This window comes from Nyctereutes procyonoides, unplaced genomic scaffold, assembly GCF_905146905.1.
Source record: "Nyctereutes procyonoides isolate TBG_1078 unplaced genomic scaffold, NYPRO_anot_genome, whole genome shotgun sequence".
NCBI lineage: Eukaryota > Metazoa > Chordata > Mammalia > Carnivora > Canidae > Nyctereutes > Nyctereutes procyonoides.
The window spans coordinates 11,455,057-11,482,502 of NW_026575041.1; the positions used below are offsets into that span (position 1 = coordinate 11,455,057).

General features: G+C 38.6%; 1 protein-coding gene across 17 annotated transcripts in view; it reads right to left on the bottom strand.

Annotated features, from left to right (window-relative positions):
- Nucleotides 1-1,143: 1,143 nt before the first annotated feature.
- The window catches only part of DLG2 (discs large MAGUK scaffold protein 2), an 885,772-nt gene continuing 859,469 nt past the window's right edge, over nucleotides 1,144-27,446 (bottom strand). For 12 of the 17 annotated variants that reach the window (XM_055320437.1, XM_055320436.1, XM_055320433.1 and 9 more), the window contains 7 exons: nucleotides 26,803-26,902; nucleotides 15,196-15,246; nucleotides 14,139-14,240; nucleotides 11,355-11,527; nucleotides 9,159-9,268; nucleotides 3,257-3,348; nucleotides 1,144-1,331 (listed from right to left, as the gene is read on the bottom strand). In XM_055320437.1, coding sequence (XP_055176412.1) covers nucleotides 1,225-1,331; nucleotides 3,257-3,348; nucleotides 9,159-9,268; nucleotides 11,355-11,527; nucleotides 14,139-14,240; nucleotides 15,196-15,246; nucleotides 26,803-26,902 — 735 coding nt within the window. In that variant the 3' untranslated portion in view covers nucleotides 1,144-1,224. Of the gene's footprint in view, nucleotides 1,332-3,256; nucleotides 3,349-9,158; nucleotides 9,269-11,354; nucleotides 11,528-14,138; nucleotides 14,241-15,195; nucleotides 15,247-25,921; nucleotides 25,968-26,802; nucleotides 26,903-27,446 lie in introns of all 17 variants that reach the window. The other 5 variants (XM_055320441.1, XM_055320439.1, XM_055320434.1 and 2 more) reach the window with 1 other exon arrangement.

The window sequence follows — 27,446 nt, forward strand, 5'->3', positions numbered from 1 at the left end:
AAAAAAAAAAAAAAAAAAAAAGTCCTCATTACTCATGGTTGGCTAACATACCAAATGATCCTTTGAGAATTGCATGTAAGTAACTAGGAACAGTTATTCAACTCTTTGCATGGCAGGCCCAGGTTGTTTAAAAAGATAAAAGCAAAAACTTCTCTTTAGATCATTTGCATGAGTTTGTCTCTGAAAGCCATCAGCTTAGAGATGCATTAACCAAATGTCTTCCAAAAATACCCATGAGGGCAACTCAGTAAGGGATGTGCTCCATGAGAGTGTGTCACTAATATGGAAGGGAGATCATGGGAGGTAAGTGAGGGAGAAGTCTTGGTCAGACTTTGGGAGGAACTCAGATGCTCTTAATGTATCATTGGCAACAAAAGGGAGAGTGCAACTTTCAGTTCTTGAATTTGATCATCTGCTGATAGTGCATTCATTTAGTCTTTCAATTAGTCTTTACAAAATATTTCACAAAACTTTTTTTAACCTATAGAAATTCGTTTCTATACATTTAATATATTTTTATTGTATAAATTATTCTCATCTTTAGTGCCTTCTTTCAGTTTATAAATGGCAAAATAGACAACAAACAATCATAAAGCTAACCTCAGGTGGAATCCCCTCCTTTCAGTGAGGTTCAGTCCTCCATACACTTGTGAATTTTATGAAATGCTCATCTTTGTAGATGTCAAAGAAACTACGCACTTATCCTTCCCTGCTATTATGCCGTCTCCAAAGGGACTCCTTTCCTTTTTCCTTCCTTCTTTCTTTTGTTCGTTAAGAAATCAAAGAGTGTGCATAGTTATAAAATTCGAAGTGTACCAATTACAGATGTGGGTAATGGGAAGGTTGGTGAAGTTCAAGTGCTGGCAACTTTTCTTTAAAGCAAAAAACACAGAGAGCTCAGCAGCTAAATCAGCTCTGGACATCTGCTGGGGTGAGGAGGCTGCCCATCTCTTGGGCAGAAAGCCCGTCAGACGTTCATCCCTATACCTGGCACTTTGAGCAAACCAAAGCCTTCCTGCATACTGCAATGTCTTTTCTGTCCCACCCTGTGGCCCCTCCGTTTCCTTCATGGCTTCACACAGTTTGTGTTGTACATTCATAAGAATTCACATTGACTGCAAAAACATAAATGCAACAAAAACATAAAAGCCTCCAAGTAGTATATTATATATATTTTGTTCTTCTAAATGCTCTTCTGTCATTGTCGGAGGTGCAGTAGCTAATTTATAACTTTTCCTTTGAGGGAATCCAGATGAAAGGCCCAGATTGCTCTTCAATAACAAGCTTGCATTGATTATATATATCTTCTAAGGTGTCTCCTTGGACAATAGCTAGAACAAAAGCAAACACGCTAGAGTTAGGAATCATGCCTTGTTGGTGACGAACAGTCATCAATCACACAGCAGAAGCTCAAACCAGGGACAGACAAACTCATCTGGAAACTTCTATTACCTTGCATTAGTAAGACAAAGTGGGAAATTTACTTAAGCAAGGTCACATCAGTGAGTAAAAGAAAAAAAGTATGCTTTCAATGCATGTCCTAGATCAGATAACAAATTAGTTACACACAGTCTTTCTACCTTCTCCATGTCTGTTTGTGGTCTGGACAATGAATCATTTATATACTGAAATTTTATGGGTGCCTACTGTTGGCCAGATACTGGACTAGGCACTGATCAATTTTCAGATGGAGATCTCCCTGCTTATCAAAGAAATCTGGCCTTTTATTCTGTATACTGTATTAACCTTGGTAGATGCAGAAATTTAGACATTTTAGACACCAAGAAAATAATGAGGTTGTGGAGGCAAATTGAGTTAACCCCTCCAACTCCGAAACCCTTAATGGGAAACCACACTCATTCTCCAAGCAATCTTATAAACTGATATTTTGCCATAACAGGGCTGCTCATGTTGAGAATGCCTTATGTGGGCTACTTATAATAAAACATAAATAAGAGGAAATATAAACAAACTGTTAACCTGTGAATTACCTAAAACCCAAGTCACCTGAAGCAGATTTAAGTATATTTCATAATCTCATTTGAACTAAGTTAGCTTAGATAGATCTCCAAAACATGTCAATACTATCTATAGGACATCAGAGATAATCAATGAATTGCTACTGAGACATAGTTTAGATTTTCAAAAACAACCCTGAGAATATATTGATTACTCTATTTTACTTCCGAGTATGAACCACTGGTCAAAATGTGCATAACTGTGATTTGATGTTTATACCTGGATTTTCTTTTGGGATAAAACATAACCCATACTTTTATTATTGATTGAAATTTTACTCAAGATTACTGGGTTCAACATATTTGGACACCGCTAAGCCATTGGCATTTTCATATTCTGTATAAGGCAAACAGTAAAGCATCTAACTTCTTAAAAGCTAATCCAGGAAGAAATTTCTTCTTTCTAAACCATTCGTTGTAAGGTATTTTCCACACAGTTCGATTACTCTTTGGATTTGACCAGTGTTTCATGAAAGCATGATAGAGTAGAGAACCCAGGATACCAGGGCAAGAAAACCTTTCCCTATTCCCCAAACTTCATGTTTCCAAGGAAATATTTAAAAAGAAAAGCAATGTTTTGCACTGGGCCTTGACGTGGAATTAATGGAAACACAAGGAAGCATCTTGTTCAATTGCTGCTAACGGGAGCCAGACCTCCAGGTCATTGAAGCAGAGAATGGAGCCCTGAGACTGCTTCTCATGAGGCACTGCTTTGGATGTTGCCTAATTGGGTCCTAAAAGTTTCCTCTTCAAGTATTCTGATGATATCAGGGAGATAGTTTAATGTCTAAAATCTTCTCCTTTTTCTTTTCCTTTTTTTAGATTTTTAGAGAGGGAAAGAGGGAGCAGTGACAAAGAGATTTCCAAGCAGGCTCCATGCCCAGCACAGAGCCCAATTCTCAGGACCCTGAGATTTGACCTGAGCCAAAATCAAGAGTGGACACTTAACTGACTGAGTCACCAAGGCACCCCACCTAAAATCTTAATAGTGGGAGACAACTCAGTGCCATCTGTGACTCATGCTTTTGCAGAGGGCCAGTGGGAATCTAGAGCTGGCTGCAGCTAAATCCAGAGAAAACAGAACCCAGAGTTCTGGATCAGATAGGTAAAGCAGAGGGAAATTAGGATTTCTCAAGAGGAATGTTTTAGGGCCCAGATATACCAGGCCCAGAGCCCCCTCTAATGCCAAATGCTAGACAGTTGATCCTTTCTCACAGTACGAGGGTAAATGAACTTACCTGTAAAATATTCTCCAAATTCTTGTTCTAGCTTAATTGCACGATCATAGGTTTTCTTGGCTTGTTCCTCTGTTAGACGCTTATTCATCTCCCTGGGAAAATGAGGGTTTGGTATTAGCACACACACGGAATGTACCAAATCCTGAAAAATTAAAATGTGTGGCAAAAATGAATCCTGCAGGAAGCACAGTGTAGTCTTACTAGCGGCTTCCTAGTCCTTATTTGAGACTCCTCTTTGTTGGAATAATTTCAGCGACAAGGACCCCCTCCCAGAGGGCTCACCCTGGGCAGTCTCTCGGTTCCACACTAGACTGATGTAGAATCTATCTCTTTATGACTTTCAGTCACTGCTCCCTGCTGTCCTCTACAGTCACACAGAGTATGACTAAACTTTCCTCCTTGATAGGCACTAGGATCTTTAAATCAAGTGCTCATTCGTCCCTTGAGGCTACCACTCCTTCAGAATAAATTGCCCTACTTCCTTCGTCTACTCTCATTGGATGTGATTTCCAAATCCTAACCTTCCTGGTTACTCTTCCTTGGACTTTGTCCTAGAATATCTTGACCTCTCTTAAATGTAGGACATAGATTTGGATGAAATCGTCAAGAGGTGGTCAGAGGCAGGGAGAAGAGATGGAGAGAAGGGAGGGGACATCAGAGCCTTTGGTACCTCATCACATCTGAGAGAACCAGACTTGACCATTGGCAGGTCCTGCCCTCACAGAAACCTTTGAGTTCTCCACTCCCCATTCTACCCATGGGCTGCTGTTCATCTTCAGTGTGTAGTGGGAAATATGTGGAATGGAGAAACAGAATGTGCTTTCTGAGAATTATAGAAAATGTGACAGGCCCTTTAGTCATGTGCATTCTGTGGCTCTACAGAATGCACAGATTCTACAAAGGGTGAAGCAAATATCTTTTTTTTTTTTAAGATTTATTTATTTACTTCAGAGAGACAGAAAGAGAGCGAGAGAGAAAGCGATCGAGAGAGAGAGAGAGAGAGAGAGAGAGAGCTAGCACAAGCAGGGGGAGGGCCAGAGGGAGAGAGAGAGGGGAAGCAGACTCCCTGCTGAGCATGGAGCCATCCCGTGACCCTGAGATCATGACCTGATCAGAAACCAAGAGTTTCGGGATCCCTGGGTGGCGCAGCGGTTTAGCGCCTGCCTTTGGCCCAGGGCGTGATCCTGGAGACCCGGGATCAAATCCCACATCAGGCTCCCGGTGCATGGAGCCTGCTTCTCCCTCTGCCTGTGTCTCTGCCCCTCTCTCTATATCTGTGTGACTGTCATAAATAAATAAAAATTAAAAAAAAAATTATTCCTCAAACTTTAAAAAAAAAAAAAAAAGAAACCAAGAGTTTCACGCTTAACCACCTAAGCCACCCAGGTGCCTCGAACTTCATCGAATGCCTCAAATCAAATGGCATTTGAAGGATTGGCTGAGGGAGGTGTGAATAAATAGACACAGAGAGAATGTAACAATCAAACATGCTGGAATCAAAATATTTTCCAATAGATTATAATAAGCAAGTAACCTACATAGTGAACAAGGATAGAGGATCTCAGGAAGAGGCTCCATGTTGATTTGGTTTTTTTGTTGTTCTGATAGGAAAATGGGCTATAAAGGAACTATGCCTGGGACTCTGACTCTGTCCCTTTCTTTCTGTTAGTCTGTCAACTATTGGTGTATATAAGTGCCGCTTAGTCATTTTAAGATTATTTAAATAGAGCCTCAAGAACAAATTGAGTAGGAAGGAAATGGAAAATAACCCAATCTACTGATTCCCAATCAGTGACAGCTTTATCTTCCCATGTGCTCTAGGTGGGAAAATATTTTGCCTACCAAACATCCATACTTACTAAGTAAAAATTATTTTATCTTCATATTTTTTCTTAATCAAAGACGTCTTATTAATCAAAGTGAGAATTCTTGCCTCTTATCATCATATGAATACAAGTGTGGCTGCACTGGGCTGATAAAAGTCTAGCCAAGGGCAAAGGTACTTTGGTTGGCCCACTGGGATGCATCACAGGGGCACACAGAATATTGAAAGCATTGCTGCCTTTACATGCCACTGAGGAAACTAGAGACTGGGGTATGGGAAATGTGGTTTTAGGGCATGTCACTGTGGCCTGAAGTGATAAAGGGACTTGACAGGGTAAAAGAATAAATCTGATGTCAGAACTCAAAGTTTTGGGGGTCTTTTATTTTTTTATTTTTATTATTTTTAAGATATTTTATTCATTTACTCATGAGAGACACACACACAGAGAGAGAGAGAGGTAGAGACATAGGCAGAGGGAGAAGCAGGCCCCATACAAGAGCCTGATGCAGGACTCGATCCTATGACTCCAGGATCACGCCCTGGACTGAAGGCAGGCACTAAGCTGCTGAGCCACCCAGGGATTCCTTAAGGTTCTTTTAAAATCAGTTTTTAGTCAAACTGGGATCCCTGGGTGGTGCAGCAGTTGCCCCTGCCTTTGGCCTGGGGCGCAATCCTGGAGACCTGGGATCGAGTCCCACATCGGGCTCCCTGCATGGACCCTGTGTCTCTGCTTCTCTCTCTCTCTGTGTCTATCATAAATAAATAAATAAAATCTTTTTTTTTTTTAAAAAAAACAGGCTTTCCATTATACCAAGACTTTCTCAAGGGGTTTATTTGGAAAAAAATTAAAAAACTGATGTCCAATATATAAAAAAAAAACCTGATGTCCAATATTAACATGATTTTCAACATGATCTGATGGCTGCAATAGAAAAAAATAGGAATTTCCTGAACTCTTGATGCTGAGATAAACTCCTCCTGCCCTGAGGGATGGTATCTAGGATTCTCTTCCCAAATAGCACAGTCCTAGAAGCTGTGAGTGGATGTCACCCTTGGATACAGAAGATGTTAGGCTAAATCCAGGGATACATTTCATAGAAAGATGGAGTTTTGCTCCAGGTGTCAAGAAATCATGTGATGCTGGATCTTCTTGGACTTCCTTGCTCATGCTCTAGCTTGTGTTCTTTGAATTCCCTTGGCAATTACTGTAGCCATGACTGAATTCCAATTTTATCCTCTGATGTATCATCTATTATATACTTTGTCTCCTTGTCTAATCTGTGAGTTCACTGAAGGCAGAGAGCAGGGTTATGTTCATCAGCATGTGTCACCAGAGTCTGGTTCAAGACTTATTTGTTGAATGAGTAAATGAATGAATGAATGGAAAACTAGATAAAAAAACATAATTATGGTACAGTTGAAGACAAAAGAAAACGTGGGCCACCGCAGGAGCAAGAAGGTAAAATCAGATTGGGGCTGGCAAGAGAGAGACACACAGGAAAGCTTCACACTGCCAAGAGGTGGGGGTGAGCAACAGAGGTCATGCAGTGGCATGCTATAAAAAGAACATCTCTTTTATATACACCCTTGGTTTTATGCTCCTCTGAAGAGCCAGCTATGTATGTGCTAATAAGCTCTGTGGTTTGCTGTGGGTGATGCACTTGTGAAATAATGTGTGTGATGATGTATCAGTGCCTAAATGTGACAGCTGCCATGCTTTTGTTCCAGTTGACCTAGCATTCACTCCTCCCTGGGGAATGGGCAATTCATGCCAGCTTTGCTCCCAAAGTAAAAACCCTTGGAGAAGAGGTAAATGGAAAGTAAACATTCAGCATGTAATAATAAGATCACATTAGTCTGAATGTCACCATTACTGCACTCAAGACTCATGAATATGGCTGCAGCAAATTATGTCAGATTCACGGTCCTCATTGTGGAATCCAGCCTTCGGTATGTTTAATTTTCCTTGGTGATAAGTGGCTGTGACAGCGCCCCAAGGCAAAACTAAATAAGTCATCTCATAGTTGTGGAAGGAAGTAGACCCTTCTCCTACCGAACACCAGATGGAATGTCTCCCAATATCACACTGAAGCAAATGTGAAACTGCTGTTTCTCCCTCAGGCCTCACTTCCCTGGGAAGCCATTTATCCCACCGAGTATTTATGATGTGAAACCTTATTCTTCTATTTCTGAAACAGGCCTTTAAGATGCTGTTCCCAGGAGGTGCTGTTCCCATTTTTCTATTCTTCTTCATGTTAGCATTGCTAATAACATTTATGAGGCTCTTTACAGATTATAAATCACTTTTGCATAATGAAATTTATGGTTGCTTAATTTACTTTGTGCACTACCCAACACCGTATCCTATATGAGGAGAGATTTAAAGCATGCTATCAGGGATAATAATATCAGGAACCAGTATTTTATCATCAATTCATATTTCTCCATGGGCTAACCATGGGCAAAACTCTTGATGTTATAATTTAACATCTAAAAACCTAAAATCTTGGGGTGGAAAGTACTGTCAGTGACCTCTCGATTTTATTTTTTCATCCTAGTAAGAACCTTTGTCCATCTTTTATTTATGGGAATGGATTCTGCTTTTAAGACACCTCTCTGGCAATTTCCCCAGAGACTGTGTAACTTAATTCTTTTAGGTTGCAACTCTTTAGCTACTGCAGCTTGCTCTATTTCTCCACTCATACAGAAGATGTGGAACAGTTGGCTGATACCTCTGCAAGTAATTGTTTCACCTCTGGGATTAAGCAATTTCCTTTTCTTTGGTTTTCCCATGCACACTATTTTCCAGTTCTCTGGAGTTCACTTCTGCACCCTGTCAAATGCTCTAAATCTCAAGGCCCAAATGGAGGCACATTTTAGCAAAGCTCTTATAATAGACACACTGGCATTATCTCTTGTGACCTCTTGGAAAAGGTAGTTTTTGTGTTTTGTAATGATAAAATAGTTTTACTCCTTTAACAATGAAGTAACTTGAAATTTTTTACAGTTATAGTAGCTACTACTTATTGAGTGTTTATATATGCTAAAGACCATATGGGGAGCTTTGTATTCGTGATCATGTTTAACCTTTATACCAGCTGGGAGGTATGTATTATTAATGTGCCTAGTTTCGAGGAGAGGAACTAAATCTTAGGGCTGTCAAATAACTTGCCTGAGGTGACATACTGATCAGAGGCAAAGAGAAAAACCAAATCTAGCCCAACTGGTTTTCAAGTGCCTGCTATAGCCTCTTTGGTCTGCTGCCCTTTTGGCTACTGTAGCCTCATGTTTGTATGGGAGTTGTCTAGAAAGCAATGTCAACAATTTCTATCAAACTGCCACTGAAAATGTGTTACTTTATAGACTGGTTGTAAATATTTGCCCAATTTGTTTAATGAATTTGAAGGAAGATATTTTCCCAGCCCTCTGAAAAAAAAAAAAAAAAGAACAACAAAAAATCCAAGTTTTTGCCTTATTCATAAATGTGCACTGGTATGGAGCTATTGGTGTAAGTTACAGATGTGCTACTGCCATGTCACTAAGAAAACTCCCTATTAAGAATAGTGTCCTACATACATGAGGTTCTAATTAAGGAACAGAAGAATTCTATGCTAGAACTAAATGAAATGTTAATACAAAGAGTCTTGAATATTGTCTGTTCCCTCTACAAAAATCCACACATTTTAAAAGATTTACTAATGGAACTGCTTTCACAAGAAAGAGGTAAGCAAAGATGATTGCTTCCTATCATTGAAAACCAAGCCAAAACAACCTACCTTCAAAACAATAAAACAAAACAAAACAAAACAAAACAGAACAAATCACACACATACACACTAACTTGTGAAATGAACATAAAAATCAAGAAACATTAGTGAAGACATGTTAGGGAATTACTGACATTATGTCTCTAGTGGTTCAAAAGACTTTCATATATTTTTTCAAAAAGGAAATGCTTAAAAAAAATAAACAATGGCACTTCTGACTTATAAGCACTTATGACAAAGAGCTGTCAGCAATTTGCTGTGTCACATGGAACAGGCAGCTGGAAGACAGCCTCCTGTGCCCTCCACTTACATCAGAGGTTCCAGAGATTTGGGCTTAATGAAGATGGCAATGGGATAGAGCTGGGCAACTTGTAACCGCTTGATAGCATTTCCTGACACGTCAAGTATACAGTGTTTGCCCTGGTAGAAAGAGAAGAAAAATATGGAGTTAATCCAGAAAGAATGATCATAACGCAACCAAAACAAACAAACAAAAGCAAAACAAAAAAAGTAAGCATGTTTTAGAGGAAGGTAAGGGATACTGAATTTCTAAAGGTTGGAAAAGTATCATTGCAAAGCATAAATAAAGGTGGATATTCAGGGTCATCCCTGAATGCTTTTGATAACTCATATTTATTACTCCCTTACTAAGGGCCTGCTACTGGGATGGAGATTTTACGTTAGCTTAATTTTCTTAAGTAAATACCTGACGTTTTGCACAAAGATACATAGCCTTATATGATATGATTGGGTCCACATTCATGAAGCTCTCAAAAAACATCTCTGAAGACAACTGTCAACAAGAAATCCCCAAATCTATGAGGTAGGTATTATAAGCCACAATGTATGGAAGATAAGACTAAGACTTAGAAATAATAAGTAACTTGCTCAAAGTCTCAGTGTTAGAAGAACTCAAACTCAAGTCTTGAGCACTGACAGTATCATTGGCTGGAATAAATAGAAACCTCATTGTCTCACCCTGACCAATGTTAAATCTGGAGGAATGACGTGAATCACGTGAATTTGGACCAATTTCATAAACATTTGCTGAGTGCTTATATGTATCCTGCCCTGGATATGCTCAGTCTAGTATAGCTCAGGACAGACACAAAAAGAGTTACCTTCAATATTACATCTTAAGTGCTGAGAGTATGCGCAGTGAATGTAAATTTCTTGTTTGTTAAATGAAAACTCTATTACATATAGCACACCTCATTTAACTTGGCTTCTACTGCAATGAGTGCTCAGAGCAAGGAGCTGCTTTGTGAAGTATTTTAGGAAAAGTAGCTACATTTGGCAAACATCATATTCTAACTCCCGGAGAGAGATGGCCTCATTACCCTGAGGCCAGAAGAACTTTAGAAGAGAAAAAGCATATTGTACAGATAGTAACAGTCCTAAATCAATAATAGAGGATTAAAAACTTCCTTTAATACCCGTGTGAAAACAAAGAGACTCCAGCGCATACTTGAACCAACTAAGATGGTTCAAGCCCTATATCACTTAAGTAATAAATTCCAAGCTTGCTCTCTGTGAAATGTAACAGCTAATCAAAATGTCTAAATGCTGTTTGATTATTCACTGGCCAGAACGTTTCAAGTTAACAAAGGTTGTATTTACATGTTCAAAGGAGAGAATAGATGCAATCATCCAGGAAACTGATTAGAAACAATATGATATAGCTCATAGATATATATAGCTAATTTTTGAGGGAGAGCGAGAGATGCAGCTTATTGTATTCTCAGGTAGACATTAAAATTTCTTTAACTTTTTACCAGCACATCAAAAGGTTATGTCAAGTCACATCAAATCAACCCAATAAATATTAATTATATAACAAATATGATTGACTCTTAACTCTTTTCTTTTCTCCCATGAAGTTGGGTCCTCTGTGTTGACAGGAGACTAGGATCTCTCTATAGGCAGATCTTAGAGGCACACCCAAGAGCCTTCCTATCCTGTTCTCTCTTGAACATTTTCTTCTTTTCTGTGCCCTTGAAATGATCGATGGGAAGGGAATGGCAGTATTCACACCTCCTCTAAGTTGGAATTTCTGCCAGCTATAAGCTAGGCCCTAGCCCTCTTCATCTGGCTACCCCTCACTATAAGGGTCCCAAGTTTTCAGGGAAATAAAATGTAACTCCTGCTAATAAAAAGAACCGAGGATGCTGACTTAACCAAGAGTAATAAAGCTTCCTTAATAAATTCAATGTTGTTTACTGGGGCCAAAGATAAGTGAGTCAAGGACAAAGTGAATCTCTATAAACTTCAAGCTGTTAATTGCCTTTAGGTTTATAACCCCCTTCTCCCCACAAGTCAGACAGCATGCTTTATTGAGATTAGAACAAAGATTAATGACCTTGCTCTAAAGTCATTCTCTGCTTGGAAGTCTTAAAAGGAATAATCAAAATTTACAACTGCAATCAAGAGAGAGTGGGGACCAAAAATGCAGCTTGCCACCTGGGAACCTTCTTTAGAGGAGGTATAAGATGATTGGTGGACGTACCCTTTCTGCTACAAATCTCACAGACTGCACACTGGTTCCATATAAGTTGTCATTGTACTGGCCAGCTTCTATAAACTTGTGCTCTTGGATATCTTTCTCCATTTGTTCTCTGGAAATGACAAAGTGATAGTCTCTGCCATCCACCTCATAGTCACGCTTTGGCCTCGTAGTATCTTTATAAGACAAAAATAATACAATTAAGGTAATTTATATTCATAAATGTCCTTTACACCCATTTTCTTCACCATACCCTCAACATAGATATACAAAAATATGTAATATGGGGGACCATGACATAGTGACAGGTACCAGTCAGCTTCCCATGGTAAGCAACTATAAAACTAGACAAAGTGTAGGGAACAGCTGCTGTCACACATCAGATGACCAGCAGCACAGGGCTGTGATTTTGAGAACGGAGAAACACATGATGGGAACTCTATATTCACTCTACTTCCATTTACAACTGGAGGGTGTAAAGGTTTTTTAGTGCTAAGAGACACTAGAGTTCAGTTAGAACTGTGCATTTGGTTGAGTACCTGGAAAGGCTACAATTTAACATTTTATTTTATTTTGTCTTATTTTGTTTTATTTAGAGAGTGAGGTGGTAGGGAGGAGCAAGTTCCACATCCAGCATGGAGCCCGATGTGGGGCTGGGTTTCATGACCCGAGATCATGACCTGAGCCAAAATTCAAGACACTTAACCAACTGAGTGGAAAGGCTATAATTTAGAAGGTTACTCTAGATTTATTCTAGACCCACCTTCACAAAGTGTAAAACCAAGTCATAATTGAAGAAGCTGATTTGCCGGTAAGTTATTATCAGCCAGAACAAAAACATAATATCCTATAAATAAAGATAACTAAATCCAGACTCTCAATAACATAGTGTCACAATGTCCAGGACACAATAAAAGATTACAGGAGAAGCAAAAAAGCAAGAAAATGTGTCATATAAATAGGAGGAAAAAAATGGACAAACAGTAAAAATTTATTTTGGGATGTGAAAGATGTAAAATGAGATCACCACAGTTAAGGTGGACTAAAAGTCATCAACTCTAACCATAGTTAGAGGTGATTAAATTTCTTAGTAAGGACAAGGGAAAACAATCCTCTCAGTATAAATAAAAGATGTTAAAATATTTTCAATCTTTGACTCAGATATTCTCTTCCTAATCTATCTCAAAAAATTATCAAAGCTTCAATTAGTTTTACCCTTAAAGATGTTCATTATATTTATTTATAAATTATAAATAATTATAACATAATTATAATTATACCTTAATTATATTTCATAATAGTGAAAAGGAGAGACAACCCAAAATACCCATAAATGAGGAATGATTATGATGTAATAATTATTTAAAATATTACCATAAAATTTTAAATAATGTTAAGCCAAAAATATGTATATATCCAACATGCACCCAAACAAAGGAGAAAATATGTGTATAGAAAGAAGGAATAGGTGAAAATCTATGAAAATATTAACAATAATGTTATCTCTGGATACTCTGTGGAAATCTGTATGCTTTAAATTTTCTCGTTTAACTTTCTTTTTAGCATTTTCCAGGTTTTGTACAATGAATATATATTATCATTAAATTGTGTTATTACACTATTTATTTAAAACTAAAGAAAGAGTGTAAGGTGGAGGGAAATTGGAAATGATAATTAAGGACTGTCTCGGTTTTTTTCTTTCCAAAATGGAGGAACACACTGGAGGCTAAATGGAGTAGGATTTGACTGAACATTTCTGTCTGGAGTCTTTCTCAAGATAGGCTGTATGGCAGGATCTGAGTCCTTGCTGGGAACAGTTTCATGAGATATAATTCCCTTCTGTCTCCATACTTGCACACACATGACTCCTACTATTCTTAGGTATTCTGGGTAACATCTGCAGTGCTGAAATGTAAGAGACACTTTAAAGCACAAAGCTTAAAAAGCGTATAATAAGAAAAATATTTTTTGGGATCAGATTTAAGAGCTCAGTTATCTAATAAACTGAAATTCCCTGTGGAAGGGGGGCGGTCTGTTTAAACACACTCACACATACTGCCACACATACAGAGAAGCAGAAGTCCAATACACATTTTTATGTAATGCAATGAGTAGGGGGTGAATGGGAAAGTGTGGTGTGCATGGGAGATAGAGCAGATAGACTCTTATGGGGCTACACTCCGAGGGACCAAGAGATCCGATGATTGTCCATGAGGACAAGAAAGCAGATTAAAGTCTGTGATGGCCTAGAAGGTAGATTAAAGTTTTATATGCTTTCTTGTCTTCATCTGCTCAAATCCTAGCACTTGGAAATTACCCATGGAAAAGGCTGTTTTGTTTTGTGATTGACACATGGCCCTAAGTCATCCTGAGATGATTTTAATACGTGGCTTTGTTTCTGGTCTCTCTTATTCTATGGGAAAAGATGCTTCAGTGACATTTCAATCAATTTATAAAGAAATATTAATGCCTATCAACAATTCTATGCTATTTAAAGGCTATGGGAGTTAAAGAGAAAGGATTCATTCTGCTTTCTGGGGTACCACAGTCAGTTTGGAGAACTTATTATACTCTACTAAATAAGGAACAATACATGGCAGCACTGATGAAAAGTCTTAAGCAGAGAAAATTAAATAAAATGCTCAGATTGAAAAAAAAAGATGTTTAGATAATAGATAACTGATAGTATCTGAATCACTGGAGAGATCATTGGAGGAACAGAATTATATTTTATCATCTTGAAAGGAGGGGGTCCTTTCTTTTAGCAAAAAGAGACACAATACTTACGAGGCACACAGGAGCCAAATTTGTCAGGGAATTCAGATATCAAGTCGTCATTGATCCGATCCTTCATGGGGCCCAGGATAATTACTGGCCGGGTATAGTTTACTGCAGAGAGGGAACGGAAGAGGCAAATGAGGAGAAAGACTTGGTCAAGACTGCACAACTGCCCTACATGGGTGAATCTGAAGGCAATACTGCCAAACAGAACTGCTGAGGGTGTTACTTCATTGGATAAGTTGCCCATACAGCCTTGTAGGAGAACACTCGATATGTTGGCTGTGTTTATTTTCTGGAATTTACCAATAGGGAAAAGCAACTGCAGTGTCTATTGATGAAAAGAAACATTTGGAGGGGGTTTTGCTTACTCTTATGTTATGCCTACACAATGTCAAAACAACTACTGAATTTAGTCAATTGAGTGGGAGAAAAAAGATTCCAAAGCAGCTGTTTGGCCATTGTTTAGATAATGACTTTAAGAAGTAATTGTTAGTATAATGACACCTTATGTTTTTATATCTTTCCCTCAGCTCAAAATGCTGTCTATTCTCTGCTGGGGTTTTTCCGATTCTTTTGTAACATGAGTTTAGAAGGAACTCTAAAGTCCGTTTGGTACAACTCCTCCTCTGATGCTTGAATTTTCTCTGCAATGTCCTTGTCAATAGCCATTAGTGTCTATATAAATGCCTCCCAGAAAAAGATGCAGGCTTCTGGAGCAGCTCAGGGGGTGGCTTGTATTTTAGGACAGGTGTGCTAGAGAGCCTTTCTCAATACTGAGCTGACAAGAATCTCCCAGGAGATTTTATGCGTTTGTCCTGGAGGTGGGGCTTTTTAGTGATTCTTTCCACTTAGGACCACTTATCTGGAGGGCTGCTGGGACATCTCCTGGGAGCTGTCACTGCCCATACCTAGCAGGGAAGTTGTTCATGCCAAAGAGTCTGGTCTGGGGACAAGTGAGTATTAAGCAGATTTATAGTCTTTAGTTCTTCACTCTTTGGCTCCTATAATGGTGTCACCTGATATGGCCTGGAAATCAGGAACCAGAGCATGCTGGGAAACTTACTTTCCTGCCTTGTGACAGGCTCATAAGAAAGAATGAAGTCTTCTTGCCCTCCTGAGAAGAGAAGAAAGGAGAATGACAGTGAACTAACAACCAGTCATATACCACATATCACAGCTACAAGCCCTGTTCTGAAGCACAGGAAACAGACACAGTTCAGGGTTCATTTTCCTTGCCCTCTCTCCTTGAGCCATTCCAAAAATCTCTTCATCCTCATAAAACTCTTTAGCACTGTTATGGTATCAGGTTCTCAATGGTCATAACTGTCAGTAATGCCTGGAGACTAGTTACCTGCAGTTCAGCAGGACAGTGACCTATGAGAATGCCTTCTGTCTGACACTGAGAAGTGGAGCCCCTATTACTTATAGTTAAAATGAAACCATTCAGTACAAGCAGAGGGTCCTTCCAGTAGTTTGCTGCCACATTATCAGAATTTCTGGGTCTTTTATTTCACTTTCTCTTTTATTTTCCAAAGAAGCACATTGTTCAAAAACAAGTGTCTGGTTGGTTCATTTATGTCACAAAATCTTCATCAGCATATACCACAGGACACTGAAGATTTTATTCTAATGTTAATTCATCAGGAAAACGCTGGGTCGGTTCAAGAAGATAAAAAAAAAATTGAGGAGGACCCTAAATCTCTGATTAGAATTGCTACTAAATCTAGCCTTAAAACTCTGGGAAGGGAACTAAAGAAGACAATGTAGTAAAAGTCAGCTTTGCCAACGACATTTACTACAAGTCTTCTGATTGACAGTGGGCCTCTGGTCAACAAATAACCATAGAAAGTTAATTGGTTTTAGGCAATTATTTTTTTCAAACATCTATTTTACCCAGTTGATGGACTGGGTACAAGATTAGCCTGATTCAGCTGTGAACCCAGAGGATATACTCTTTTTGCATTCGGCCCAGGACTGACTGTGTTTTGGTAGGGAAGTAGTTTAGGGGTATTGGAAAGGACTCCTGTATGCTGTTATACAGAGGAGTGTCATAGGTGGTAGTATTTCCTGAAACCAAAGGGCAATGCAACTCATTGCTTTATCTACCCAACCCCTTGAAACACATTCCATCTGTCAATGTGCTCCTCCTTTAACAGACACAGCACCAGAAAAGGTGAGTTAATTTCATAAAAGGAGTTAATACAATGAACAGTTCTGATGATGACGACTAATTTGGGGGAAATTAGGAAATATATGGAAAACTTGTGAAGTACAGATGACTTCCTTGGAGACCAGGTAGCTGGGATGGGGTAGGGTGAGATTGTCTTACTTTTTCAAGTGTGAGAAATGGTGCCGGGCCCAAGTCACATCTTTCTTCATCCTTAAGCAGGTTTACTCTGAGAAACCCTGCTAGGCTAAGCTATTTCCTCACGGCATGGAGAATGCGCCTTGAAGGTCTTTCTCAGTGACATCTACTCATGGCTGCTCCAAGAAAGTTCATGGGTTTTTCCACATCTGGGCAGGGGTTTGATATGTGAGGAGTCAGATTCACTTTTTTCTTTTTTAAATTCAGGAAGATATGATTCCCTTTTAATAAACTAAATAGCTGAAATTTACAGAGTCTAGGTCAAAAAATAATGAAGGTGATTGATTGCTGATCTGCAGTACCTAAAGCCTGAGATATGTAGAGGTCAGAGGAACTCAGAAGGTAAGTGTAAAAATGCTTGGGGACAAAGTACAGCTTTAGGGCTTGAAATATGGCAGACTAGTACTGCAGTGTTTGACTGTAACATCACAGGGAAATCTTTATGGATTGACCAATAATATGTGAGAGGAGAATCCTGAGGATAGGATAACGAAGGTTTTAAACATCAGGGGATACTTATGCCTCTCTACTAGACTGGGAACTCCATAAAGGCAAAGATTGGGTTTCACTTACCATGGCATACCCAGTGCTTAACATAGAGAAAAATGTCAATGAATTTGCATTCTGATTTTAGTGGTAGGAAATGGGATGAGTAATGAGGCCAAAGATAGGTTTTTCTTTGTGTTTCGGTCTGTATGCTTTCGCTTTGGGAAGTGTGGTTTTCTCTAAATAAATATAACACGTCATGTTCCCATAGGAATCTTTTCCCAATGTCCTTACAAATTATTCTGATGGGATATTCTAACGGCAAACCTTAAATAAGATACTTGGTGACAGTATGTTTCATTTGTGATTCAGAAAACTAGGACAAAGCAACATAGCTTTGACTAACTTTGTTAGAGAGTTCTGCAGTTCTTTTGTTTATGCATTGCTTTTGGGTTTACTTTCTGACTTACAAAAGGCACTGGTTCTTGATCAGAGCAGGAAGACTGCAGATCTCAGTGGAAGCATCCTTCTGTCCAGGCCCATCCCACTTCTAAAGACCCTGTGACAGTCAGCTACTATGTTAGGAAGCCTGCAGGGGAGTTGTGGTAGATGAGATTATGTCATAGCTGTGATCTCAGCACCTTAAACCAATTTTTACTTTCATGTTCAGAAATGAAAAGTCCTATGGGTAATGTGAAGGAGACTAAGAGGAGAAGGAAAAAAAGTTACAGCAATGAAGGAAAGATAATTCATGCCTGTATGGCCATAAAGGGCTTTCACATCCATTGCTTTCTATTTTTCAGTCATTTCTGTTGAGGTAGGCGCTCTGATGATCCCCACTTTACAGATGAAGAGGTTGAGGCTCAGAGATGTCAATGGAGCTTGTTTACTCAGGAAGTAGTGGAGTCAAAATTTAAAACCATATTTTTTTGACTCCTTACTGAGTAAATGGCAAGAGATAGAGACTTTTCTGATGGGGCTGGGATATAGGGGCAGACCTTACAAATGAACAAAGCATGGGTGGCAGAGATAGGAGCTGAACCCAGGGCAGAGTCACTGGGAGGCCAGAAGGTGTTCCATCTGTAAACACCAACTGTTTTTTTTTTTTTTTTTTCAATTTTTAATGCTGCTGTGTCATCTCCATACAATAGTCATCCTTAGTAGTTTTTCTATTTTTTGATCAGGAGGTGTTGGCACTTAGAAATAACAGCTGACAAAAAGGTACAAACTATTACTTGGTCTTGTTTTGGCAAATGCATGGCTGGAAGTGGGAGAGCAGCACAGTGCTGGGTGCAGACAGCTGCAGCTGTGGGAGAGTGAGCAGAGGCCTCTGTTAACAGTCTCTATGAGACTCTAAACTGGAAGCAAGTCACAGTAAAAGGGACTCAGAGGGAGACCCTCATATGTCCTCATGATAGAGAACAGCAACTTGGTGTTCTTTAGGAATTTTTGGAAACTAGAAAAGAGAGGGGAGGGATGGGAAGCCCAGTGGTAGTATATTTAATGTTCTAAGTTTAGTGTTCAGTGCCTGCATTTGATGATTATTAAGAATAAATTAGGTTTTTAGAAGCACAGAATGTTAGCTCTAAGAAAGGGCTTAGAGCTCATGGGGTTCATAGATGGCAAATATGTAGCATATAGGGTCACTCCCCCATTCCATGCCCTTGGAAGGCACTACAGATTGATCATTGCCCACATTACTGCTGGGCCTTAGCCTGGCCTTAATGCTTCTCAATACAGTTCTTCTGGCAGCTATTACCCGTTGATCAGAGTTGGGATCTTGGTTAAAATCTGCTTACTGTCTGTGTTCTAACTCAAGCTACTCAATTTACATAGGAGAGGACTAAGGTACCAAGATGGTGAGTGATTTCTTCAAGGTCACATAGTGAACTTGTGTTTCAGTGTCTCGATGGATGTTCAGAAGATTCAGTTTAATGTTCATAGAACTCTTAAAACTGGGCTTAGTGCACAGTTAATGCTATATAGATGTTTCTGCTTGTATTAATTTGACAGGTGGTATGGAATAGTTGAAATGTACTGGATAAAACACAAGGAAGCTGAGATTTCACACTGTATGGAAGGGTGACAATGTATGGAATTCAGAAGCAAAATATCTCAATTGGTCTTACAGAGTGCCACCATATTATGCAGTCTCTTGGAGCTTTAGTATCCTCATCTGTAAAATGGAGTGTTAATGTGAGACATATCTCACAGTCTTGTTGCAGAAATCAAATAAGAAAAAGATAATGAAAAATTGCTTTATAAAAGCTAAAGAACTAGAGGAAATACAAGTGCAATACTTGAAGACAGCAGAGAAAGGAGAAGAATATGGGCATTATTTTGATAAATTCCAGTGGAAAAATTTTGGGTCTCCTCATATCAGCACTCCATTCCACTCAAATCGTTTCTTCAATGTCCATGTTTTGAAACTCTCACTTAACTGATGAACCCCAATAGGTTAGAAAGATAATCATCAGTTCTCCTGTACCCATCATGATATAAAGAACTTTGTGAGCTTTGAGGAAGGCAGGACTCAGCTGTAGAGATTTGCTATTTCCACCATGACTACCTGTTTTTTACTGTGTCCTAATGCAAGGACGTCTGAAAGCTAAGATACAAAAACAACCACAAATACAAGCCTATACTGTACTACTTTGTTGACAGAGAGAAATCTGGAATTAGTCCCTAATGAAGATCGTTTTTGAGGGGGTATTTTGCATAATTATACAACGTGCACTGTAATTAACTGCATTTTTAGCTAGTGCTCAATACAGTTGGACTTTGAAAAATTCTATTTTATAATGCTTGAGATGGTGCGGGAAAGGTCTGGGCTGTTTATTAGAAACTGAGGTCTGTGAAAGTATGTGTGTGTGGTGTGTGTGTGTGTGTGTGTGTGTGTGTGTGTGTATCTCAGGAAATGTATGAGGTTTTCAGTTAAGGTTGTCACAACATGTAATTCTAGGATGTAGTGTGAATTGTGTCTCTGGAGCTTTCAGACATGGGGGTCTGGGACTTAGTTTCTAACCAATGACCATTTATTTAAGCATGTGTCCCAGAGTGGACATGGAATCATTCTAAGAGTAAAAAATAACACTTAGACGTTAGTAGAAAAAGGGTCTTTTTAGCACTTATTTATACACAAAACATAAAAGTCATAATTACAGCAAAACCCAGGAATTCAATAGAAAAATGCAGCCTGTGTTGATTTCAAAATGGCAATTTTCTGGAAAGCAGGTGTGTTTCAAGTCTCTGTGTCTTTTCTTCATGCCACTGCTGTGCTTGGAAAGTTTCTTCCTTAACTTATCTAGCTGGCATGCACCTTATCTTTCCAAAGCTCAGCTCAAAGGCCACCTCCTCTTTGACGTCATCTCTGAAGCCTCTACTACTTGAATCAGGCTTTTACCTTAGAAACTGCTGCACGTTTTGCATTTTTGCTGTTGTTGTTTATTGCTATCTCTCCCCACTATGTGTGTGCTGAGTTCTAGAGTTGGTTGAGATTCCTACTGGGTCTCATGGTGCCTTTGAAGGGAGCATGATATATGGTACATGTTGAATGAATAAATAAACATTCTTCTATAATTCCTTGTATTTCCATCCTGGAGAAAGAAATATTATTCTTTCAACTAAGCTATGAGAAAGGCTGTTTTTACTTTCATTCATTTGTAAAGAAAGCAATCTGAGTGGCTGATCAGTAACCTCAGATGAGACCCAAACCAATAGAGGTTAGTAAACTCCACACACATTTGCTCTCATAATATCTTAGAGTCCAGTTCCAGTTCTTCTCTCTTCTCATAGATAATTCAAGCTGCTTGCAAGTGTTTCTTTTATTCACTCTGAGTATTTGTGTGCACCTACTATTTGATCATGAAGAGTTACTGATGTCATCTTAGAGCTTCACTACCAAAAACCCTTTTAGGCAGCTGAAAGCCTTGGCCTAGATTTTCTAACTTAATGATTCTGGGAAGAACATTCCTACCCCTGAAAGAGAAAAGAGGGGCTCTAAAAATGAGTTCTTCTATATACTTTCCATAGAAAGAATTGAAAGAACAAGGTATGATGTTTCCCCTTTCTATTCCTGTGTCTGCAGGATGGAAGCACAAGTAAGCCTGACTATCAAACAAACCAGGCCCATTGGTCCTATGCAACCCAAAAAACAAGTTCTGCTTTTCCTTATACTAAGTTGAGGGTACCTCATGTGTTAGGAAGGCAATCTTTGGTTACTTCTTCTTGGCCAGGTTTCTTTTTGTTTTAAAATTAAATGGAGGGAAGGGGGAGGCAAGTGTTTCGCTAAGTTGGGATAATCATAAAATTTTAAGAGTGGGAAGAATGCAAAAATGTGAAGGATTACATTGAGAACAAGAACTCTTTGATCCTTTCACCAGTAAGATTTGTCATTCTGTTGAGGAAGAAAATTTAGGTAGTTCTCATATTATTTGATTGATCAAGGGTATCTCATCACATTTTTTTTTATTTTATTCTGCATTACGTTTCATCTTCCTCCTCTGGCCCCTACCTCTTTCTGTCACCATTTTTTCTATTTGCTACCAATCTGATTCTATGAAGCCTATCTCAAAGTCCACATTGAATTTGTCATATTCCAAGACTACTAGTTGGCACTCCACCACAAAAAAGGCATGGTTTCATATAGCACCATGCTGTAATAGAAGAACAAAACAAACTCTTTTTAGTTTTTATTTTATTTTTTTTCCTTTTTAGTTTTTAATGAATACGCTATTCAAGGGGGGAAAAAAACCCAACCAATTTCTGTCATGGTGGCTGTGGGTCATTTGTATTGGGCCTGCACTTTTCTAATCACCTCAGTAATTGCTTTTTGAGTAACCCATTTCACTAAGGAGGACAAATAATTATTATGGAAGTTGTAAGGATCCCCGTAGTAATAAGTACCTAGGGTAGTCACCAAAGACCAGTAAGTAGGTGGTCTACACAAGAATGTATTAAAGGGATGTACTTGGTGTTTGGTGAATATTTTTATACACTAAGCAAATGGCTTGAGGTGACCAAACAAAGATAAGGACCAGAAATAATTTTTAGTTACCTACCTTTTCAGAAAGTTAAGCTTTCTGATCCAAGATTTGTTCACTTTAAAACAAAAGTGAGTTCCTTCAACATTAGAGGATGAAACTTTATCATCACTTCCCAACCATCAGAAATATAAAGTCAGATGTATCATAGTATCTACCTTAGAATACTAATCAAGGAGAGAAGAGATATAAAAGTTCACACTCCATTTAAAAGGAACACTGTAATTTCACAAGATTTGGTTTGGAAAAGGGAAGCCAGCCACAGAAAGAAAAAGGCAAAATGAGAAGGAAAATAAAACCATGATGACTTTTCAACCCTCTGGAAAGGGGTTTTAATTATTTCAGGGAGCAGGATGTCAAAGTCCATGAGGTGGAACTTTTCCCCCACCTTCTCTGGGAGAACTGCATCCTCAGACCATGGCCAATTGAGGTTGAGATGGCTTATTAGCAAGCCTGCCACTGCTTGCACACGTCCCAAAAGGGTCCACAGAGGGCCCAAGTGTCTTTTGTATCTTTCCACATCAACCAACGGTTTCATTTCAAGCCATTTGCTTTGGATGAGGATGATCAAGGGCAGCAATTGAAACAGAACAAGAGCGAAAATCTGAAATGACCACCACAGGCAATGGAGCAATTGCAAAGGAAAGAATCACAAACCCAAGCAGTAACTTACGGTAGCTACTTTCGCTATCGCTGGCATTAGAAGAAACATGTTCTGCAAGAACAGCACAGCAAATTAAAGAGATACCAAGCATCGGAGAGCAGCCAGAAGGCGAAGGAATACACTCATGCAAGCCTACTACGAGGGGAAGCGAGAGGCACGGGGAAGGCTGCGGAAGAGGTGGCGTTAAGAAGACTCAGAGAAGATACAAAAGATGAAAACTTTATCTCCATTTGACAAGAAGCCACTACATGACTGCCAGGTCTTCTGCTTAGCAAACAGGAAAGTAGCTTTCATCACAAAAAATAGAGAAGGTCAACTTGAGCGCTTTTCTTTTTATGTCTGCTTTGCCCTATCCACATGGGCCTGATTTTCCAGATTCATGTGACAGAGGTCAACGTATCTCAGCTGGATGCTTCCTGACTCTAAGATCAGAAGCTCCTGGTATGGAGACACTGTTTGCTTACAAATTTTTTGTTTCTTGATTTTAGCCTCTTTCTAGGTATTTTGCGGGAATACTTTATTTCAGATTGCCAGTTGGTCCCTGGGACCCCTTGAAATTTATTTCTATGTAAATGCTTCTCAAACTAATTCTCAGGGTGAAAAGGGACTATTGAAGATTTTTCCTACTTCAGGGAGTGAGGAGAAAAATCTTGGAGGAAGAAATGAGTCACTGAAAAATGGTTTAGGAATCAGTTCAATGTTTTCTTGATTTTATTTTAAGATCCTTGCTTGGAGAGCTATTAGATTCTGGAGGGATGAAACAGGGAGGGGATAGATGGTCTGATACCAAGCACAGGTCCTGGCATGAAGTATGTTTTTAATTCATGTTGAGTAACTTGCTTTTACAGTGATATTTCAATTTTTTTTCATAAAACACAGTTTAGCCAACATAACAGGGCTATATATGCCAGAATTAGAGTTTTTACTTCCAGAAATCATTTCTCTTATACTCTGTACTAAGTTATAGAAGATAAATTCATCAACTTATCAAGTTCTTTGTATATCAGGTTAATTAAATGAAGAATATACGACTGTTTTGAAGCTTGTTATTGAAACTCATTAGCAACAACTTCAGGCTTTTAAAAAGTGGCAACTGTTGTACATTTTTAGAAAAAGGATAAGAATATAGAACATTATTCTCTCCCTAATAGTAAAAAAGTGCTTTAAAATGTATTTGATATTATAGATTCTCACCAGTTGGATGGATTAATCTTTTTATTTAGCTTCATTGAGGTGTAATCAACAAATTATAATACTTTTAAAGTGAACAATGTGATGAGGGATACATGTAGATATTGTGGAAGGATTCTTACAATTGACATGATGCATCCTGGAAGGATTAGTTTTAGAGAATGAAATGGAGGAAAAGCAAAACATGGGTTAAAATCACATGAATTATTGCTCTTTGTGTTGGTGTATGACCAGGACTACGTTGCTAATTTAGGCACAAATTTTACAAATGCAAAGGGGCACGAGGGAAAGAAGTGTGAATGGCTGGGTGCAAGTCTGTTTTCTGTTATTGAAAAAAGGTCAAGGTACACACCCAACAATGGTGTATCTTCATATACACAATTATCTTAAGTACCTTGAGTCAGGGATGACAGGGTTTTTGTTTTGTTTTGATTTACTTTTAAAATAACTGAGAATGAAGCTGAGCTATCTATGCAGTGTTTTATCGAGTATGAAGTATCAAGAGTTTATATAACAGAATTTTTCCATTTTGTAGGTAAAGAGAAATTGAAAATATGTTCTAGCTAAAGTCCAAATTATGGTTACCAGTAGCATTAATTGGCAAATAACTTTACCTAGTGAAATCTGTTCAGTTTTTAAAAAGTAAACAAACATTTGCACATCCTGGATTTAAAAGGTCATCATGCATATTTTTGACATTCTAATAGCAACTAGTTTTCAGTGATGTTCATTTATTAACAATATATTAAAATGCTTCTCCTCCTCACCCTGCCCCCTTTGAAAATCTAGAAAATGGTGGTACTTGATACTATCCAGATAATGTTGAGATCCATATTTGAACTTCAGCCACTAATTCAAGAAAAATTTCATGACATATTCCATATAGAGACTCAAAGATAAAGTTTTCATCTTTAAAAAGATCAGTAGTTACTCTTGATCAGATTTTGTTCTCTATATCTGTATATAAAAAAAGGTCCAAATTAACAATCTGAAGGATGAAGCATATCATTACAGTGTTAAGAAACAGCTCTTGAAAACAAAGTCCAGCTCAATGCTATTTTGTTTTATACAAATGAAATGAATAGCTTCTAAAAATACTGCCCGTAGCTGTTAAATAAAAACAAAACAAAATAAACAAAAAAATGAGCATGTGATACAGTTGCAAAAGACACAAAACTGTTCTTATTTCATTGGTGCCTACACAATGGAGTTAGTAATAAGGAAAGAAAAATCATACCATATTAACACAGTATTATTAATTTTTATAGCTCAGTGCAATGAGACACAGACTAAAGGCATTAATAAGTAGAAAATTTAAAGGTTTAATAAACTTTATTTTGCAGTCTATACTATAAAATGAAGACCTGATTATGTAATGCAACTAATAAGTGACTGATAGAAAAACATATTAATACATATCTAAAACTCTATCATACAAACGTTTCAAGCAGGATCACTGCAAGTCAGAAAGAAAAATCAATCATAGTTAATAACAAAGAATTATCCAGGAAGATCAAATAGCTTAATGTTTATTTTTTGAGAATGCATGTTCCCTTTGACAATAAAATAGCTCCTTTACTAATAGCAAAGTACAACCCCATTATGGCAGTTGGCAAGGTCATTAAATATTTCTGGCTAAAAAGGCAGAAGAAAGCTACATAAAGTACATTTCTGCTTTCTTGTTCTAGAACATTTAGCTCACCCTTTCTTTGAACATGGCTTCTTGCTCTCTGGTGTTAGGCGGCAGAGCAAGGGATGCCATGGTTGGCATCATGACCATGTTGGCCACATAACATGGTCAGAAAGGGAAGGTGTGAACTGCAACAGAAGTTACAGTGCCTGACACATTTTGCTTTTAAATGCTGACATGCAGAACAAAACGGTTGAAATTACTCTGTAGGAGCATTCACAGCTAGGTAACATAAAACTCGTATCTTGTGCATGCTAGGAGTGAAAGGCCCTCAAGAAAAGGAACAAAAGCCAAACTCAAAAGGAAAGGTAAAGAAAAGAAAAGTTACAGTGACCATTCCTGGGAACTTACTCAGAGTCTTTGTTCCATAACCGTCGTCACCTAATCCGGGGATGTCCTGCATAGAAGTCCCCAGAGAGAGCAATGAGAGAGGAAGAACAGCCACGGAAGAGGAAGGAAGAAGTCAGTGGAGTTGAAATGGATACTACCATGACAGACCGTGTTGCCTAAGCAATCTGGATCCCACTCTTTCTTTTTCTGAAACAACTTTCACCCCAAACTCCCTGGGCTGAGACTCAAAGATTTGTAAAGCAACTCAAAAGATTAGAAGTTAAAAAAATTCAGGAGACTGTTACAAAAAAGAAGAAGATTCACCAAATGCCATTTTTGCTCGCTGTTAACATTGCCACAGAAATGTACCACTTAGAGTGATACTCCACTCCCAAGTTTCAAGACAAACTCTTAGATTTAGTATCCACCAATACAAGCTCACTGCTCAGTAAGTATTTAACATTTGCTGGGAGAAGAAGTGTAAACTCAGGCCTAGTAATCAATATAGAGTATGAATTATTCGCTCCCAGTGAGCTAGAACTCAAAACACACAGGTGGCAATGGATCCAATATTTCTGTTCAGAAAATAATCTGTCTCAAGCCCTCTAGAGCTGTGTGATAGGAAAGACAAACTGAACCCAGCTGGTCACAGAAAAATGCTGGTTGGAAGCAAAGTCCCAGCTTCCTGAAGTCCCTCTGCAATGCATTCTGTTAAGAACCACACCAAGGGAAGGATCCAGACTGCAGCCAAACACTGGTCACAGTAGTAAGCCCTGACCTGCCTGCCTACCATGTTTGTTTGCCTAGGCGTGTGGCGTGGGAGAGCCTACATCATGGGTGTTGCCCGTGAAGAATTTTTTCTCTTGTGTTGCATGTGACATTCTCTTCGAGAATCTACTTACGTTCAGGATCACTGGTTTCCTGCTCACTCTGCTCCTTGTTCTTGTAGAATGGGAATTTTCGTGAAAAGATGAAGCTCTTTTTACGCTTGTCATTGAATGACTGTGAAGGAGAAAAGGCATGGGGCAAAAACAGGGGACGTCTAATTGTTGTCACACTCATGCTGACAAAACAACTAGTTTGTAAAAGCAGAGAGAGCTGTAGTGACGCAAGTAGATAGTCTAAAGAGGTGCCAGAGGGTTCCAAAAGGCAGATTTTATCTACAAGGAATGTAAATTCTTAATGATGACACTTTGGGAAAAAATGTCTCCTAGTGAAAAGACTAGTTGCAGGCAAATGATGATGAAGGAAAAGTCTTAAATTGTAAGAAGACGACCCAGAGCTCTGTCTTGGCTCTACAGCTTGTTAGTCCATCACCTTAGGTAACTAAATCTCTCTGAACCTCAGTATCTTCTTCATCTGCATAACGGAGGATAATAATAGCGCTTAGGATGTGAAACTCAAGTAAGGCAGGATAAACATAAAGTGCTATACAAACATCATCTTTTTTATCTTCATTATCATCAGGTAGAAAAAACTTTCTTAGAGATACTAGGCACATTAGTACCTGGATGTCATTTTTAGTAAGTTGAATGTGAGTTACTTC